Source organism: Ctenocephalides felis, unplaced genomic scaffold, assembly GCF_003426905.1.
Source record: "Ctenocephalides felis isolate EL2017-DRISC unplaced genomic scaffold, ASM342690v1 CF-g0.4_SCAFFOLD_03375, whole genome shotgun sequence".
Classification (NCBI taxonomy): Eukaryota; Metazoa; Arthropoda; class Insecta; order Siphonaptera; family Pulicidae; genus Ctenocephalides; species Ctenocephalides felis.
The window spans coordinates 58,392-73,310 of NW_020539529.1; the positions used below are offsets into that span (position 1 = coordinate 58,392).

The 14,919-nt window shown below is 27.6% G+C and overlaps 1 protein-coding gene across 1 annotated transcript; it reads right to left on the reverse strand.

Moving 5' to 3' along the window:
• Positions 1-2,949: 2,949 nt before the first annotated feature.
• On the reverse strand, positions 2,950-13,292 carry LOC113382234 (long-chain-fatty-acid--CoA ligase 4-like). Its single transcript, XM_026620744.1, has 13 exons — positions 13,270-13,292; positions 9,175-9,310; positions 7,949-8,164; positions 7,422-7,599; positions 6,719-6,970; positions 6,234-6,346; positions 5,956-6,133; positions 5,072-5,255; positions 4,680-4,852; positions 3,870-3,979; positions 3,649-3,802; positions 3,259-3,543; positions 2,950-3,104 (listed from the first exon to the last, which is right to left on the reverse strand). The coding sequence occupies exons 1-13, from the start codon at positions 13,290-13,292 to the stop codon at positions 2,950-2,952; spliced, it is 2,157 nt and encodes a 718-aa protein (XP_026476529.1).
• Between the last annotated feature and the right edge of the window lie 1,627 nt (positions 13,293-14,919).

A 14,919-nucleotide genomic window follows, 5' to 3' on the forward strand; every position in this document is an offset into this window, starting at 1 on the left:
GATCATATGATGTAGAAAAATTGAAACAAATTAGTTATAAACATTTTGTCTAAATATCTCATTTACATTGGAAGAACAATTCAAACTTACAAGATACAATAAATAAATAAATGCATACGAATTTTAGAAGTGCAACTTTTAGAAACTTATACAGATTATTTAATTTAGTGCAAATAGAATTGCAAACTGGCGAAAATTCTATTTGTTTGAAACAAAGTATTTAAAAGGCACAATAGTTTTTTTTAATAAACATAAGAATCAGTTGCAAGTCTTTATGAATATCCGATAGGAGTAAGATTATATTATCTTATTTACAAAAGTATACAGAGTTGCTGTACGTTGTTTATGATATTAGAGGGGATAGTATAATACTTTATTTTGAACGCATTTATATACTTTAGACAAACGGTTTAAATGTTAAAGAGGCGAAATAAATATTTAATTTTAAAATTAATATTATTATTTGAATAATGCACATTATACTATAAACATTGTCTTTTATGAAAATGTAATTATTTAAAAGCAAAAAGTATATTATTCAATTTTTACTTAACCATCATTTGGTGCAGTGATTAATTAAAAATAACAATATTGGTTACGTAATATGCCAATTTAATTTAATATAATAACATGATCGTAACTTTCGGAAGCCTGGGCATTATTTGTCCATGGTCAACAAATTTCCACATAATGATTCTGGGCAAGATTTACTTCTTTGTCGAAGAAATTTTGCATAGGAATTGCAATCATCATCTTCATTCACATACAAGCCCTCAGGAGTTGAGGGATGTTTTATATAATCCTGAGGAGACAATCTCACTTATGTGAGGACATATTACTATTGTTACCTAAAAACAATAAACATATACTTGAATAAATATAAGAAACTAAAGTATAAATTAATACTGCTATAGATGTAAATATAGACTAGTGGCGCATGGCATTGTGGTTTAAGGCTCATTTGAATTGATTGCTTTGTTCTCTCACTGCTATTTTTCACACTTCTAGCTCTTTGTCTCTGAAACAGTTGGGCCTGTCTTTGCCAAAATTTAATCACTATGTCTTCTGATCATTACGAATTAAATGTCTTTGCACTCATTGTATTTTAAAAAAGAACTGGACCGACCTTTCCCAAAGACTAATAGGAACCTAATGTTTTTTGAATCATTCAAAACATTTGAGCGGTGCTCCCGAAAACGTCGATAAAAAATTGTATCAACAAACATAAAAAATATGGATGTGTGCATATTTTTTAAAGTACGCCAAAATGCTCCGAATCAATTATTTTCCTAAGTTTCAAAATTTCCGAATAAAATAAATGATCTCAAACAATATTTTGAAGAATTACATGAAAAAATATAAAATTAAAAATAATTTATTTTTAAAATAAATTTTCTAATATACATTATTCTGTGATGTGAGATGTTTATCAGTAATGATCTGAACTACATTCTAATATACATATCATCTAATCATCAATACATTATCTTTCATAGTTTAAGTTATTAATAATTGCCATTGCCATTAATATCCTTTCTGCAGGATCTTCATTGTGCAAAATTCATTATTTATACCAAAGTTCAGTCTTACAATATATATTGTAAACATATTATTGAATAACTGCTATTGTAATTATTATACTATAGCGATTGATGTTGTCTTGAACCATGCAATATTTAACATAAACAAACAAAATCTAGTTTTTTTCTATATGTACAAACATTAATCTAATGAGCATACAATAATACCCATTATAGTTCAAATTTTTATATACATTGTCCACTAATATAAAAAAATTGTATATTACAACTCTCTACATGACAAAACCATACAAATAGATAACATTTACAAAAACAATTAATCAATAACATATAGGCTATTATATAAAAAAGATATATCCCTTATTCAAATTATCCCAACTTAAAATTTAAGGATAAAATGCATCTTCAATATAATAGTAAGAATTATACCATGTTTGATTGGTAGCGCTCTCATACTGAAAACAACTTAACAAAACCTTTTAAAGTTCAAATTGATTGCTTATTATCTAATTATTTTAGTATGAGAGCAATTATCATATTAAATACTCATTGGTTAATAACAAAAATACTGCTAAGTAATTTATCAAATTTTAGCTGATTTTTGCCCCAAAAATAGAATAAGTAGTAATTGTGTGAATTGCACACTATTTGAATATAAATATTTCATAAATAATGTTAGTATTGAAATAAAAACCTAATAAAACAGATATATATATATATATATATATATATATATATATATATATATATATATATATATATATATATTAATTTAGAAATATGAACAAACAACTTTTTCTTGCACTAATTTATTAAATAATAATTTTACATTCGTTTCGAGACTAGGTTTGTCCCATCATCAGCGTGTTATGATTTAAAATCTAAAATATAGAAATCTAAATTAGCATTATGTGCCATCCGTTACAAGTCGTTCCTTCTACCTTATAACACACTGATGATGAGGCAAACCTAGTCTCGAAACATTTGTAAAGCTGTTATTTAATAAATAAGTGCAAAAAAGAGTGTTGTTTGTTCATATTTCTAAATGAATATATATATATATATATATATATATATATATACACAGCAAAATGAATTTCTATGAACATATTACTTAAAAAATTAACATTAATACTGCCAAAGAGAGCACAACTTTCGTCTCTTTAAAGTGAGTTAGAAGTGCAACCAAAAATGTTTTTGAATCACAAATCGAATCTAATGCACTATCAACACAAACTTTTCTGTATGAAAGAATTATTAATAAAGGCATGTTTTTGTGATACTTAAGTTTCTCTAATAATTAGAATAAAAATGAATCATATACACAGTTTTATACCTCTCTCTACTGTAGGATAAGCATATACTCTTCTTTTGTCTATGGATAAGCATATCTATAGTCCTCTTACCACTATGAGGCATACATTCTGTTGATATCTCCTTGATAACGTTCTTGAATATCCTTTCGTTTTAATTTAAATGCAGCTGTCACAAGACCCATGTCTGGGCTCCAGACTTCTGTGCATAATTTTACAGCTGCAGGCACTTCAAACTTTTCCAATTTACCTGCAATCAAATATTACAAGTTAAAAATGATCACCTTAAAAAATCTTATCATTGCTGATTGCTGAAAAACATCTATTAATCTGAACTCCTTATATCAAAATAATGTATTTTATTAAAATTAACTTAATTATTTAAATTTGTTTAGAGAACTTGCATTTCTTTCCATGTTCTGCTAATTCCTTAACCACTGCCCTCTCAATAGCTGGGCTAGTGCAAAGCTCTTCGAACTCCATTCCATCTCCGCCTTCTAAACCAGATCTCAAAGCCAAATCTTGCAATTGTTTGGGATTAGGTACAACCAAAGCAACTGTATACTGTTTGGTAGAGTCCCCATATACGCAAATATTTTCTACAACTGGGCATGTTTTCAATTCTGCCTCTACTTTGCCTAAAGAAACATATTCACCAGCTTGAAGCTTGACCAAATCTTTCTTGCGATCTGAAAATTTAATAATAAGTTATAGTTTGAACCAACCAAAATTATTTCCTAAATTGGATATAATTAATACGCTGTAATTTCTACTTAAAACCAAAATATTCTCACCAATAATTTTTAAAACGCCATCAGCATGGAATTCACCAATATCACCAGTCTTAAACCATCTCTTCCCTTCTTCATCATAGAAATCTTCTTGTGTCTTTCCAGGAAGTTTGTAGTAACCTTCCGAAACATTTTCCCCACCTATGACAATTTCGCCCTGCAAATAAAGAAAATAATTACATTACATGTTTGAAAAAAAAAATACCGCCATAACTTTGATGTACCTGAGGATGAGGTTTATTTGTGACTCTGTAATTGCCATCAATCCAATTTATTAATTTTATATCACACATTGTGGTTGGTGCACCTGCTCTGCCCATGCTCATATCATATTCTGAAATAACAAAAATTAAAATATACAATACACATGCAGTAGTACCCCGACTTACGAATGACCCGACATACGAGCCGCTACAGGAGCGGTTTGTTGCTTCGACATACTAGCGAAAACTTGTGATACGAGCTTCGAGAGAGTAAGAGTTTTCTTGAAAAATGTTAATAAACATATAAAATTTCTTGAAACAATGATTTCCCTGTCATAGAAATATTTTGGTTGTTTTATGATGGTAAATTATTTTATGGTCAGTCATTTAAATTATATATTAACATATATGAATTGTGCAGTACCGATTTGCCCATAAAAAAAGTTTTGACTATACATTAATAGTTATTAATAGCTAGCAGATTAACAGTAATTAATATTAATGTACAGTACAGTAGTTTACAAAAAGTTTTAGTTTACAAAATAATATTTACTTTTATAGCCATTAGTAATCAATATGGTAAATTTATTTTTAATATTCAAACAACTTAACAAAAAACAGTGTTGGAACGCATTAATGGCATTTCAATGTATTTATATGAGAAAAAATGCTTTGAGATTCGTGAGATTCAACATTTTGTATGTCGCAGTGTCACTATATATGATTAGGCTATATTACTTGAAAATTTTTCTTTCATGCTCAATGAAATATTTACTAAGTTATTTGTAATAAAATTATGTGTTAATTCATAGCAAGTTAATAATAACTTACTGTCCATAACAGTAGCACAAGAAGTAGTTTCTGTAAGTCCATATCCTTGAATAACATTTGCACATAAAATATTTTTTATCTGTTCATGAGTATCTGGTGATAGAGGGGCGCCTCCAGATAAAATTAAGCGTACACGACCTCCCAAAAGTGAAGTGACTTTGCTAAATATCAATCTGCAGTCCAAGAAATTAATATAATTAAAATTAGAACATTATGAGAATTAAATTGATAAAAATAAATTCGAATTATAATAAAAATAGTGAAATGAAGATATGATCATAATGATGTATCATATATATGCATTGTGAATTTTTAGATTATAATTTTGTGAATATACTTTTGCATTTTGCAAAATGATAATTCAAATTCTTGAAACTTTGTTGAATACTAACTTGTCAACAATTGGAGTTGAATAGCCTCGTCGAACCCATTTACTCTTATAATCGTATGCAAATCTGAATAAACTTTTTGCAAATGAACTATTTTTATTGACTTTTTCTGCTATGCCTTTTGATATCCTGTCCAGAATTAATGGAACCGCAGTCATACAAGTTGGATGCAAAACACTGGCATCTCCTGAAAATATTTAAAATAACATTTTTACATATTAAATTTAAGTTTTGATTTATATCAATGAACATAGCTTTGAAACATTTTTGACAAAAGTAAAGAGTTGCAATAAAATTAGCATTTTGTTTTAAGGCAAGTTGCTATTTAGCTAAAATGGTCAACTGTTTATTTCGAAAATAACATTTTTGCCTTCACTAAAATATAATAATAAATACGATTTCCAATTAATATCTTTCAAATTGTCATTCTTATAATAGCTGTAATTGTATAAATGAAATTAATTTGTGTACCACATTTCATTTCAAGTAATTTGGGTTCTAAAAATGTATTTTATGTAAGTGTAGACGCCAACGGTAATTAGTAGATATATCTGCAAAACACCCAAAAATGTACTCGTGAAGTCAAAAAATGACTTGCATACCCGCGCATACGCACACGCTTTCTTCAAATTTGGTTATATTCGATTCAGAACGACTTGAAACGTCGAGAAAACAAAAAAAAAAGCAAATAGATTTTTTCCCCGAAAACAAACTACTCCATAGGGAATTTAATAAATATGTGGATGATTTATGGTTCAAGCAAGTACTCAAATTTCGAATCAATGAATTTTAACAACAATTATATAAATGAAAAAATGTTAGATATAAAAAATGAAAGAATATGATATATCTAAATCATAGACAAAAATATTATGTATTAACCTTACCTTTAGTGCCTCTCTTGATTTTACTACTCGAGTCAATCATAGTCAATGGAGTTGAATATCCAATTGGTACACCAGTTAAAAGACAGACGGATTCCGCCAAAAGTTCGAATACATGTGCCAGAGGTAGAAAACCAAGTAATACATCATCAGGATAAATATCGACCACATCACAAAAGGCCTGGATAATTCATAAACAAAAATTATTATAACTGAAATATTGACATAGTTATAAATTAAATTATTGCAATAAACATATTGATTCCAACAATTTGTTATACCTTAATAGTAGCAATTAAATTTCCGTGTGAAAGTATGACACCTTTAGGCACACCAGTAGAACCAGATGTGTACATGATAATTGCAGTATCCTTTGTGTTTGGGCTACAGCATTCTGTAAATGTATAAAAAGTAATTGGTAATAATTAATATGAGTTTTAATTTATTTATGGAAATTTTATTTTTATTTATTGTGATCATTTATCTATCAGTAGCTTATAAATTTGCTGATAGCCTATTGAATAATTGAAATTAATCTGTTCTAGCTATCAAAGATTTAATTATAGAGGTTATTGTTAATCACAATTCGTAGATCATTCGTCATTTACCTTGGTTCCTATACATTAAAATGAAAAACACGTAGTATCTATACATTAAAATTAAAAAAACACTTAATAGGTTTATTTCTCAGTAAACAGTAAATAGTAATCCAGATTACTAGATGACCAGCTTTAGATAAAAAGCTGTTTGTTTATGTTCTATTTACCATGAGTACTTTGTGATCCAAGCTTGACAACTTCAGTATATGAGATTATATTAGTATTTTCCTTATAGCCGGTCGTATCAGTTGGTTTTAACTGATCTTCCATATATATCAGTGTTTTGACTTTGGGAGTTTTAGCTAGCAGCTTTTTGAACTTTGGCAATAAATCATGCGTGGTTATCACAGTAGTAACTTCCGTTTCATTAATTCCGTGAATGATTGCTTCGTCACCCAGAGTTGCATAGATTGTGACAACTGTAGAATAGATTTTTTATGAATTTCTTTTGGATTAAATATAACTAAAACAAAAAAAAAATATTCTCTCTCAAGAACAACTAGGGTTTTAATTAACTTGAAATGCAATTCTTTGGAATATCAAATATACATATATAGTACACCATACATAATTGAACTATTAAATTATATTTTAATCTGGCATTATATAAGTAAATAATTGGCATGTGCATCATGATAGTATAAACGCTAAATTATTTAATTAATTTGTGTAAAACTTTATTCATTTTTTTTATTTGACTCGAATCAAAACATATTCCTTCCCAATCTCTTCCACATTTCAGTCATTTTTTCACTAAAATTTATATCTCGCGAGTTGCATGTCCAATTTGACTCAAAAAATTTACCGGCTCTAAAATCAAAACCGAAGTTGCATTCAGATTTTTAAGTTGTGAATTATAAATATACTTACCAGGAATGCTTTGCTTAAAACAACCATGTGCAGATATCATCCATTCCGCTCTTGTTTCAGCAAAAATAACGACATTTTCCCGTGGTTTGTTTCCTAATTCTCTCAAACCTTTGCCAAAAGATGTAGCGAGGTGATCCACTTCACTGAAACTTTTCCATTTATAATCACCCATATTATACTGAAATAAAGTTTATCACAATTATAAAAAATATTGTATTTTTCCAAAATTAGAACATTTATTAAATTTCTAGGAATGAAGCAAACATTTTTTAAACACCATTAGCACTTTACGTTATAATCGTTAGAACGTATTAAAAATATAATCCAAAACTATTCTTACCTGGTGGTATATAAACTGCATTACGAATTGCTTAGTTGTTTTGAATTTAAAATAACAAATAAGTGTTATCATAACTAACATAATTGACTAAATTGAGATATTGCGTATTGGGTATGTACTATTCGAAGTCGGATGATAAAAAAAGAAAACTAGTAATAAATGAAGAGTGCAAATATTATTTAGTTACCTTCTTGAAAACTCGGCCGTTGGGTTGCGTTTCATCCTCTTCGCCCAAAATTTCTCTAGTACCTAAACATCTTTTATTACCATGCGTCTTTGCAACAAATTTAAACATTTTTTCTAAAGTGTCCACTCCTTCCCGGAGCAGCCGAACATGATGTGACCTGGGCTCTCCCACTGCTCTGTATGTGACACTATTTTCATCCATGTGCACTTGTTTTGCCTAATAAAAAATCAAATATAACAGTGATGAAAATATTAGAATACCGGAAAATATTTTGCATAATAATTGAGAAAAATGAGAAAATATTTCTCTCAAAGTATTCAGAGAAATATGCATTTGTCATAAACAGAAACTACGTAGACTACTCTACAAATCAGATAACATCGCTATTACAAAGTACATATTTAAAAAAAAAATCCAGAGTGAAATTTTTATTAGTATTAGAATACACGTTCAAGCAAAATGTCGATTTGGATTATTAATTTAAAAAAATAAACCACGCGAAAATGGTCAATTTAAACATTTGTGCTATTATATTGTGGCGATATAATCTCATTCTTTGAACAGCTGTAATATCTATCTTGCCTAAAAAATCTTTTCCATTTTAATAATTTTCAAGGAACAGGGTAAAATATTCTTCTGATTCAGGCATTTTTCATTAAATCAAGATTTGTACTACGATGTAACTTTAAAATGTTTATTTATCAATGAAAATTTCCTTGTTGATATCGGTACGTGTACAACGACAGATCTTTATTCACATACACGACGACTAATCACAATCGACCCGTATTGAAATGATTTCATCGAGAGCGAATGACGTACAGTTCTATCGTAACGCATTTCCGTTGCATTTGTACGGATTTACACCCTAGTTGCGCCTAAAGAAGTTTTACTTCAAAAAAAAAAAAACATGTATATATGACATCATTAGCCGCGAGATGTAAGTTTAAACTTTACAAAATTTTTGCCAAATGTTGATAATTAAACATGTACTTTACTTTTTATTATTATTTTATATTTAATTGATAAATGTGCCTAAGTAACATGTGATTTTACTTCAAATATTTTATAATAAACTTAGCACAGTTAAAAAATTATAAGAACAAATCTATATCTAGTAAATAGTGGGTCCATGACGAAGTCCAAGGAGTCCACGTCACAAAAAAGTTTGGAAACCTATGACATATACTACTAACAAGTTAATATTATTTCTCCCTTTCGTTTACCTTTGGCCTTTTGGCGAGTTGCCTTTGTTTCCATGGTTGTTGAAGAACCAAATATACTGGAAATGTTATTATATCACAAACCAGTGCCAATGCCTTGAGGGCACCCATGGCGGAAGACACCCACACGGAGTCCATGCTAAAATTCATAAAATATATGTTTGATTAATTTGACATTACGATGATTTCCTTAGTCATGAGACAGACATTTAGTAATATTAGCTTTGAGAGCAATAACGATGTGCCTCTAATTAGCAGATTTTTAAAGAGACAAAGTACTCATGAATTGCGCATGAATACTAATTTAATAATTTGTTAGTTTTAAGTAAACAAGCGTTAAATCTTAGTAGAATATCATAACGTGATCGGGCTGAAAAGTAGTGTTATTGTCGTTCTAACATTCTTAGACAACCAATTATTATGCATTTGCTATTTTTGTGCAAATAAAATTACAAAAATAAAAATTGTTTGTCACATCATTAATGTTTGTAATCAAGCAAAATGTATAGTGAATTCAGCATTATTGTAGAATAAATACAATATGCAATAAGTTTAATCAATTAAATTGAGTGTCAACTTCTCTCAATTTATATTTAAATATCAACTTCTCTGCCATTATTCCATTTTGTTTAAAAATATACATATAATACCTATAGCAATTAACGTTATTATTTAATACTATTAAATATCAGTAAAGCAAAATAAATTTAAATGTTACATTGGCAATTGCTGCGACGTTTATTTAATTGGTAAAGATAAGAATGCTCATTAATATGAAAAACCTGGCAACTTTAAACATTGATTAGATTAAATTCTGCATAAACACAATCAATACGTAAACATTAGAAATAAATATTCAATATGTTTTCACGTATACGGCGAGCGGCGATATTAATTGGAAATAACTTAAAATATCAGCTTTAATATATAACATGTGCATATGCATTAAATTATATTATATTTGTTTTATTAATATTATTACTAAAATTATTTTTGCAATTACATTATTTAGATCTCATATATTTGTTTACAATGTTTCAAAGATGTACGAACTTTTAAGAATTTAAACTTTTTGCAGCATAGCGTTAGTGCATCGATTTCTGCGCAGTTATACGAAAATCTTACAGAAACTTACAGAAATAGTAAAATTTTTGCGCACAAAAAGACTTTTTTTTAATAAATTATAAAATTAATTAAAAGTAAAAGCTTTAAGATTACTCGATCTACACATTTTAAATTTTTATTTGGCAAGCGTAGCCCATAGGTCTGTGATTGAAACAAACAAGAGTTATAAAAATCGTGGAATTTGATTAAATGAAAACGAAAATATTTTAATCAGCAAATTTAACTGCTGTAATTGCAATTGAAGGTAATAGTAAATTCAACCATCCGATACAGTCACGAAAGACATAATAAGTATACGTTCATTCATTTTATATAATAGTAACTACAAATTTATATTTAGCAAATAAATTTTCATAACCATTTACATGCGAACAATTTTATCGTAAGCAGCTTGATTTTTTAATCAAAAACGGTAAAATAATACGTGTTTGTAATTGCTATTGAAATTATCTTTCAATAAATTGACGAAATTGAAGCAAGTCTCAAAAGTATAAAAAACTAATCGAAAAATTACACACATTTCATCTTTATATTAAAAAAAAAGCAAAATAGAGAATTTTATTCAGAATTATGTATTAGCTTAACTGAAGTCACAACTAAAATGATAAATGAAATCTGATATGAAAATCTGAAAAAAATGAGATAGCAAAAGTAAGAAAAAATCACCAAAAACGAACTGAAAATAACGACTTAAAAAATAAAATTGAAAAACAACACTTTTTTATTTTGTCGCACAATTTCAATTTGTTGGAAGTTCGATTTTCATAATAGCACTAAAAATAATGTAAAATTATATGCCAAAAGCGTGATATTCTCTTTAAACCCATATTTTCAAATTTTGGATATAAATATTATATGAAAATAAGGCTCGATTTTTTACTTTGATATCGTCTAGCAATTGCAAATATATTAAATGTGTAACATACTTGACCATTATATAACTATTTCCAAAAATAACGCACGCAATATAAAAATCACTAATCACTCATATCACTGACTACCTACTGAAATGGTCACTATTTCAGATGAGTATCCAGGTTGCCTTATCATAAGTGTTTAATTATCTCAATAAGATAAAAAAAGCCTTCCTATTCTATCTAATCGTTTGAATGTTTGAACTTTGGATCTGAAATCAGAAACCTTACTCGTAAATAGAAACACATAAGATTTATAAACATGATCCCGAAGTATTTAGTTTAAAGACTATATGCACTTCATTCATAATACCTGTACATTCATTGAAATACAATTCATTGAAATAAAGGTAAACTGCTTATTTGCCTTTTGAATAAATATGTAAATATGTACCTAATTTAATTATATAAATTCTGCATTGTATATCAAATTACATACAATTGTAAAGCATTAACAAAAACTATATTAGGTAGCAGTAATATGTTTAAAAGATCTTGGACTTTTCTACGTATAATTTTGATAATCTTGTATATTAAAATAATATTTAATATAAAATATATTATATCATTCGTTGATACCAAACATATTAAAGTCAGTAATTCTAACAATAATACAACATAAATTTATTTCTTTTGTTTTAGAGTGCACATACCACTCACCACAGTGCACTCTTTTTGAAACTTTATTATAAGTTGAGATGTAAATATGAAGTAGGTAGAGTAAGTATTCATAAATTTTTTTATGTTCATACGTTTCATCTAATATTCGAAAGTACAATGACAAACAAAAACTTATGTGCTTAGATATACATGCATAAAAAACATTTAGGTACAACATATAGAAGGAACAAGGATTGTTTCCGACATTTGTATGTACTATTGTTTGAATAAAACTTTTACCAAAATTGAGAAAAAATTACTTAATCATAATTTAGGTCGCGCTCCTAATCAATATTAATACTAATAACAACGCATATGCATGCAAATAAATTTATCTAAATTATGTGCAGCTGGAAGCACAAGCGATGCCTAGTTGAAATTTCGATTTTATTGGTAATCATATAATTTCTATTACTAATTCTTCATAGATTAAGTAAAAATAAAAACTAAAAAGGTAAATTCGTAAGTATTTTCGAAATAATAGAGATTACATCACCCTTCATAAAAAGTCACAGTCTTGAATTTAGCCAAGATACATTTTTCTTATCGCCTATAGTACTACTACTACTAGTTTCTGTACCAATTTTATCAAAATAAAAATGCAGGTGTTAATCTGTTCTACGTGTAATGCAATGATAATTATGAGACAAAAGGAGAGACACTTTATAAAAAAATTAAAATTGTTTCAATCGAAAAAATTGAAACTCTCAACGGCCATTAATTTCAAGAAATGTTTACTTTGGCTCTTATTCTATTGCAAAAAGTTTCTCGGAAAAAGTTGTAGTGTACAGTTTGCGAACACACAACAAAACTGTTGTGATTGCTATTATGTACTATACTAATCAATTGTTTATATAATTTCGAATGTAAGCCATGCAATTAACACTATATTTGAACAACATCAATTCTACCAAGCGTATTTCAAACCAGGCTAAAACTTGATCGTGTAAAACTATTATATTTTTATAATTGCACTTAATTTTCACTTATTTTAGCATATATTTATATAGTTTGTATGATGTATATTATTCCAAGCAATGTATCAAACGTGCTATATCTTTTCATAGCAAATTATGTACAAAGACTGAATTCCATTTCTCAATGTGGATCAGACAGGAAAATCATTACAAACTGTTTGCAATACCGACATTGTTCGCAATTTCAATATTATTCTACAAAAGCAAAATGTGTGTCTTATAAATAATGCATACATTGTGACGATTCGATTATCAATTTTTGTGGCGAAAAAGCTGACATAACAAAATTTCATTCGCCAGAAGACAATGCTTTTAAGATTGAATCAAACATATACTTTATAAGACAATGAAACCGTCACGTGAATGAAAACAATTTATGAACATGCAAATACATGAATATATGAAAAATGAAAAGAACTCACTTGGCTGGATCGTCCACGAACATGATTCAAATTTATTTTATAACTGCTGAAAAAATACACAAATATATGTTAGAACAAACCCTTCAAACAATGAAATACATAGCATTACACCAATGAATAATATAAATGCATATATGTTACGAAAAACTACATGAAACAACTGAACGGATACAATATATATGTGGCTGAAGAAATGAAATAATGTAAACGAAAAACGAATGAAAGTAAATTTATTGAGTACACAAAAACTATATTGACATTGGTCCATATTTTTAATATGGAAAATTAAATTATTTAAAAACTCTAAAGTAAATAAAAAAGTAAGAAAATGCTAATGAACGAAAGTAATTTAAGTCTAGACTTTGTCTTATAAATAATACGACGTACACACGCACATACACACACACACACACACACACACACATATATATATATATATATATATATATATATATATTTATATACGCTCATTTATACATACATTTATTTGTACATACATACTTTACATACACATACGTCATCATATACACTTATATTTTAAAATGCGGAGGATGTAAAATAAAAATTTAAATTTTGCGGTTTCCATTTCCATTCACATCACCTCATTTTTACCATGGTTAGAAATTTATAAACAATATATTTCCGTTTTCTTAATTCAGTAGCAATGTGAAATGTTTACTTTGATACTTAAAGGTATCTCTTAAAAATATTATTATTAAAAAACGTAAGACAGTCAACTATGTCACCATAGTTTCGCTTAAATTGTCATTTAAAAATTGCATTTTAAAAAAATATTTTTAATTTGCCTCCCTTACTCGAGCATTTATTTAGCCACTTACATTATTCTATACAATCTTCAATTTCATACTATCTTCTTCTTCATATAATCCTTTTTCTATACTTCTTATCTTATCTTTATTAAATTAAATAGAGAGCATTTAGTGCATAATTTTCTGATGATTTTGGTATGTTCAATTTATATCAAATTCGATATTATATTGATTTTATTCTATTTTTATAATCTTTAAGCTTCGGATTATAATATTTAGAAGGTTCATATAAGTTACGTAATTTTGAAAATATTTGTTTTTCACAATTTTTAATTCTGAAGCGACTGAAGTTCAATGCATATTATCGAATTACTTTATTAATATTTTGACGAATATATCTTCAAAGCTATCTTAACTATCTTAAAGTTAATATTAAGACTTAGAACTTTCAGAGGTTTTTTTTATCAATTTGGAATTTGAGCCACTGGGAGCAAGGAAATTCAAAAACATCCATATTAAGGACCACCCTAATATATATATATATATATATATATATATATATATATAACAAATGTATTCTGAGTGGATAGATATTAATTTAGAAATATGAACAAACAACAATCTTTTTTGCACTAATTTATTAAATAATAATTTTACAAACGTTTCGAGACTAGGTTTGTCTCATCAGTGTGTTATAATTTAAAATCTAAAATATGGAAATCTAAATTAGCATTATGTGTTCCTTTCCTTTTACTGCAAAAGGACTTGTAACGGATAACATATAATGCTAATTTAGATTTCCTTGTTTTAGATTTTAAATTATAACACACTGATGATGAGACAAACCTAGTCTCGAAACGTTTGTAAAATTATTATTTAA

Bases quoted from the DNA above. Each gene is read 5' to 3' on its own strand.
- LOC113382234 (XM_026620744.1), bottom strand. From the start codon at position 13,292: ATGTTCGTGGACGATCCAGCCAA. The intron at 6,971-7,421 runs GTAAGTATATTT...TCTATTCTACAG, and splicing joins TTTTAAGCAAAGCATTCCTG to TTGTCACAATCTATGCAACT. The intron at 6,134-6,233 runs GTATAACAAATT...TGAATTATCCAG, and splicing joins ATTTAATTGCTACTATTAAG to GCCTTTTGTGATGTGGTCGA.